The following is a 6,138-nucleotide window of genomic DNA, read 5'->3' as shown; positions in this document are numbered from 1 at the left end:
GTGGATGCTCTAAGATATAATTCATTCTTCACCATCAGGCTTTTTTGATTAGACCCACCACTTCCAATATCGCTCGAATCATATCTCCTCCATCATCATCACTCTCCTTCCTGTCTAAACAATAATCAAAAAAGAAAAAGTTAAAAGAAGGAAAAAGTTAAAAGACCAAAAAAAATCACTTTCTCCGAAAAGCACTTTTTCATTTTCTCGTTCACCTGTTTATATACTAAGCTGCTGTTGCTTACTTCCACTGCACAAAGAAATTTGAAAAACCAAAATGGATGAATCTTGGAGAATGAGAATGGGATTATACAGTCTACCAAGAAGAAGATCAACAGAAGAAACTTCGTCGGATCGATTAATGACGACGATGAGAAGAAATAATAACAATAGTTCTCGGATTATTATAAATGATTCGGAAACATCATCATCAACAGCAACGACAACAAGTCTTGATCCAGAAAATTTCAGTGACGTTTTCGGAGGACCACCGAGGAGTATAATTTCCCGCCAATTCTCTTCAGGAGATTTGATCACTGGGAACTTAAAAACTAATACAGAAACGTTTTATGAAGGAATATTCAGATCATCGGAATATGTAGATCGATCGAAAAATAATGGAAAGAAGATATTACCTTCGAAGAAGAAGAAGATCGATAGTGGATTTTACGATGATATTTTTGGATCAGATGATGAAGATAAGAGGAGATCAAAGTGGAAATCATCATCGTCTGAGTATTCGAAGAATAAGAAGAATGTGAAATCGAATTCGTCGTCAGTGTTGAGCTGGGAAGGAGAATTGAGTCCACTTCGTCCGTCCATTGCTGAAGATGATGTTTTCTTCGATACGTTCACGTCTAAGCTCAGGTACCGTTCTCACTTTACGACAACAGTACTTTGTTTCTGTTTTATTTTGACTTTAATTGACTTTACGTTTGACTAGGATGACAAACTAGCTACTAGGGTTAACAATGGAAATTCCAAAAAGTTCTTCTTTTTTTTTTTTCCTTCTTTTTCTTCCTTTTTGTCCCCGGATTTACCGGTTTTATTTGATACCGGAAATTATGGGATTTGTTTGGTTGGTTCGATTGAAAATTGTTCGAGCAAAAAAAATATATTTGAGGTTGGATAGAATGGCGACGCATTTAACTTTACAGGTTATACTCGGTCGTGCAATGGTGCTACATATCTAGCTTTTTATAGAATTTTCTTTTTTTCCACTTTGCAATCGAATTTATGAATATTTTTAATGTGCGGGGAACTTTTTTTTCTTTTTATGAGAAACGTTAAATTATATTAACAAGCAAACATACAGCACATTAATTATGCAATTTTATTAAAAACTTTTTTTTCTTGAATGTGCGGAAAACTCACATGAGAGTTTATAATATGGATGGGGAAGTCTGTATTAGTAGAGCCGAGTGTGTATTTGTTTGGAGATAAAAGAGAATTTATGAAAATTTGCACAAATAAGTTTAGGAGTTAACTGTTGTCGGTCATCCATACTTGACTCTGTTCTGGCGAGATTTTACAAATCTTATGATGAGCAGCTGAATTTATTTTTGAATTTTGATTACCCCAAACTATTAATTTTGGCATAAAATGAAAAGAAAATATTACAATATACAATAGCAAAATGATTGGAGAACTCTGTATCCTGTAAGACCAACAAGCACTAAAAATCAGACAAAATAGGGAAAAGTAATGGACATGCTACGATCCGGTTCAATAAAGAAAACAAACCACAAACCGTTACTTGAGTTATTTGGATTATGGTTAAAAATAACAGCCTCAGTTTCTTTTCTTTTGTTTTCTTTTTTCCTTTGAATATTTGAAATGTCTAATTAAGCTAACGTTGAAGTCTGAAATTCCTCAGGCCAGTTAACATACCAGGTCGTCGGCCGTACACATCTTCAATGCTGGTTGATGAACAACATAAGAAAGGATCCGCCTCGGATTATCCATGGATTAGTAATAACCATGAGAATCACAACAATCAACATGACTATATCATGAATATCAGCAACAATAATCATAATCACAGTAAAATGAATTCATCAACAAGGTTTGCATTTTCTCATAGTATATCATCACCAGAAACAATTAGCATTGACCCGAACTCATGCACATCAAGTTCATTCGCCAGTAATAGTGTACCGAACAAGAACGGTAATCCTGGAGAGTCACCACCCTCTGTTGTATCTTTGCAAAGAGAGTATTATCCAACATTTGATGAGACACTAAAAAGTACCAATCGTCATCATTATCAAGATTATAAAATGTCTCCACAAGAAGAAAAAGACCATGAAGAAGTGATGAGGTCTTCTTATGTGATTGAGATTAGTCCAGAGAGAAGAAGAGAAACAAGGATAGATAGAAGGGAATCTGTAGGAATCGATGAAGCAATTGCTTGGGCAAAAGAAAAGTTTCAGAGTCAATGTGCGGAAATAATCGAGGAAATAACAAATCATCAACAACAACAACAACTGCATCAACAGATTTCTTCGAGAAGTTTCAGTCCAACAAAGCCAATTACACAAAGAGAAGGTGATATTCTTCTCCAATCATGAAGCTTCGAATTTCTTTTGTAATTTGAATCCCAGTTGAATTTTTCCTTTTGATTTTTGCAGATAAATTTCTTGAACGAGAGAATGGAATCAGAAAAATGAAGTAATGAACAGTTGGTGATTTTGTGTGTGCTTATACTTTAGTATTACGTTTTTTGTGTATGTTTGTGTGAAGTGTACATGATCACACTTGAATGTACCAACATTTATGTATCCCACTATAATATAATTCATAAACATGTGTGAATATGTAAATAAAGTTGATGTGCTAAGATTTTTTAACCTGGCATTGTTAGGGGCGACCCAAAAAGTATTAGGGGAGACTAATAAAACAAAATAGGGTATGTATGAAGTAAAATTAACCCACCCTTATCTCTCAGTTTTCATAATGATTGTATGCCTTTATAATCAGTAGTTAATAATTATAATCGGTAGTTAATTTGTATATAGTTAGTGTTGGGAAAGTTATTTGAGTTATTTAGTTTTAATTTTTAAAGTGGAAGAAGAAGAAGAAATGGGAGAATTTTTTTTCTAAAAAAACAACAAATATGGATGGGTATGAAGAAGAAGGTGAAAAACATCATAAAGAACATAATGTTGAAGGTTTGATAACGTTTAGAGATGATGATTTGGGGTATTTGTTGAATGAATCCGAATTTTTGTAGAGGAGAAGAAGCCCTAGATAAAGACTTCATGGAAGAAAACGAAGAATCACACGCGATCGAAGTTAATAATGGATCAAACATACATGTATTGTATTAAGAAACTCAAATACCCACTTTGTGTGCATTTGTCACAAAAAAAGTTCAATTTTGCATGCATTCAAAGCCATGAAATGCCCAGAATAAGTAGATAATGGATTACCATATCTACCGGTTATCAGATACTTCACCACAATATATGTACAGTCGGTAGTCTCGTGGACGTAGACTACTATCGATTATGAAAACCCCCAAATTGAAAGTTTCAATTTTTCATAATCGATAGTTTTTAAAGTTACTTAACTACCGATTGTGAAAGTCGCCCCAAAAACGAATTTCTCCAAATTTATGAAACTTGTGATAACGCGGGGGGTACCAAAATATATCACCAAATTTTTCTTAGGAAGCCTGTATGGACAAACTTAAATATAATTCTGAGAGTTCAACTTAATGAATCTCAATCAAGGAATAATATTCAAAGTTATATCTCTTTCTCTCACAATCATAAAGTTTACATAACTGAATCCGTGAACCTGATTTTCGTGTGAGAGTTCTTGGACGATCTCAAAAATCAATATCCAAGAATCAATCAAGTTGTATCCAACGAACAAGGATGGATGTATCTACTTTGATTGATTTACGTACAACATGTGATATTTCAATTATAAGGATAATCAATATAATGCAAAAAAAGAAAAAACACAGACACCCGAAATTTTGTTAACGAGGAATCGTAAATGGAGAAAACACAAAACTGTATTAAACCGCTACAGACACTAGTATACTACCAATTAACTTCGGACTGGAATGTAGTTGAGACCGAATTAAACCCTCATAGAAATTCCGTTACAGCCGCGCTCCTTACGCCTCTTGAATCCCAGCAGGACTACGCGCAATTGATTTCCTTAGCTGACGTCCTTTACAGCCTAAGAGTTGTTTCACCTCAATTGAAGACTTTAAACCAATCTGCCTCCCACAGGTAATCCTATATGGTGATTTACTTTTTAATCGTAGATCAATGTGAGACTGGAAATCGATAGCAATAGACGAAGTATAACTAACCTCAAAATCCAAACTTATGCTTCCCCAAGAGCAGCCTAGATTATTATTTGTTAGAGCATAGCTCAGTCGACCTCGCATGCGTTGCTATCTCAAGCATGTTTGTCAATGTTAGTGATCAAAACTATATTCTAGCCTACATAGCTAAGTCTCGGACTAGGATAGAAAAGTGTAGTTGATCTCAAGGACTTCATGGTGATTCATCATACAACGACGAAGATCTACTCAAGGAACCGTGGAACTTTATCAACAAAAAGGTATGTGGAGACTTGAACTTATCTATCACTCAAAAGTCTATCTCTTCTATCTCCTACTTCTTCTGAGACAAAAGCCGTATGCTATATAGACTGGATCATACACATTTGATATTTCGAGCCGAGTATATCTCGCCTATCTATATCTTGAAATAATGTGTTGGTAAAGCGTTTCACTTTGATCAAGTTTATCTTCACCTAGTGACGAAAGTCATGAAAAGTTTCAATTACTTTAAGAATTGCTCTGACGCGAAATGGTCTGTGAATAATGGCTATATAACGTCCTCTGAGAATGTCTCAATGATTGGAATGAGAGTTTAGATTACATAACCATGTATTCCTTAATCCGAAGTTTTCGAACTTTGTTGATTGAGAGAAACCGAAGGAATTGGCTTTGCCAAGTCCGCGAACTCAGTCCGCGAACTCAGTCCGCGTACTGACGGAAATTCTTGTACCGAGAATTTCTGCTGGGATTTTCCAAAAACTCGTTTGCGTGTAAGTCCGCGAACCTAGTCCGCGAACTGGCGAAAGTCTCTTTGTCGAGATTTTCTGCTGAGTTTGGAAAACTCCACCGGTTGTCTTAAGTCCGCGAACTTGTTTGTGAGCTTAAGAGGTTACAATCTAAAGATGTGCTCTGAATATGAAACTTAAATTACTAAGGAATTCTTTATGCAAACCGTAGAAATAAAGTTCATGAGCCGATTCAATCGAATCGAATCAACTTTGTTTCAATTGTGTCTTGTGTAGTTACATAAGATCTCATAGCAATTGAACAACTCTTTAACTAGTTCATTTGAGTCAATTGAACTAGTTATGGTGAAGAAGAACAAGGTTAATATGAAATGCTCATATGGTTAACCTTTTGGGTTACTATGTTCAACCAACATACACGTACACGTTTGGGCATGGTTTTCACAAACCCAGTAAACGTCTACCCAACTGTGTGTGACAAGCTAAGTTTTCGATCTAACGGTTGAGAAATATTAACTTGAATCTAAATCAGGTTTTCATCTAACGGTGAATATGGATTGCTTTGTAACTAAGGCAAAACCCTGATTTGAAGACTATATAAAAGAGACATCTAGCATTGTGCAAAACTAATCCCCACACGTCTGTGTGACACTAGTGCGCTCGCTAGAGTCGATTCTCGTTTAACCTTTGGTTTTCTTCTCTAAAACCAGGTTAACGACTTAAAGACTTCATTGGGATTGTGAAGCCAGACCGATACTACTTTTATCGTAGTTGTGTGATCTGATCTTGCATCTTCTATCGTACGAGTACAATCTTTGATTGGCTTGAGATCGTGAGAGTTCTCCGATAGGCAAGATAAAGAAGTCACAAACATCTTCGTCTCATTGTTTGTGATTCCTCGAAAAACCTCCTGTGTAGTCAGGAAGGATTGTAGAGAGGTGATTGATTAATCTAGGTTGTTCTTCGAGAATATAAGACCGGATTATCAATTGGTTTCTGTTAACCTTGATTTCATATCTTAAGACAGAACAAAACCTAGGGTTTATCTGTGGGAGACAGATTTATCCTTTGATAGAATTTTCTGTG

At 35.4% G+C, this 6,138-nt stretch overlaps 1 protein-coding gene across 1 annotated transcript; it reads left to right on the top strand.

Moving 5' to 3' along the window:
- Positions 1-229: 229 nt before the first annotated feature.
- LOC113290111 (probable basic-leucine zipper transcription factor L) lies at positions 230-2,849 on the top strand. Its single transcript, XM_026539644.1, has 3 exons — positions 230-867; positions 1,877-2,547; positions 2,631-2,849. Exons 1-3 carry the CDS (start codon positions 278-280, stop codon positions 2,672-2,674), a joined length of 1,305 nt encoding a protein of 434 aa, XP_026395429.1. The 5' UTR covers positions 230-277; the 3' UTR covers positions 2,675-2,849.
- Positions 2,850-6,138: the final 3,289 nt, after the last annotated feature.

This window comes from Papaver somniferum, chromosome 6 (genome assembly GCF_003573695.1).
Source record: "Papaver somniferum cultivar HN1 chromosome 6, ASM357369v1, whole genome shotgun sequence".
Classification (NCBI taxonomy): domain Eukaryota; kingdom Viridiplantae; phylum Streptophyta; class Magnoliopsida; order Ranunculales; family Papaveraceae; genus Papaver; species Papaver somniferum.
Note: the sequence above shows the minus strand (reverse complement) of the source record. Positions and strands in the feature narration are given on the sequence as shown.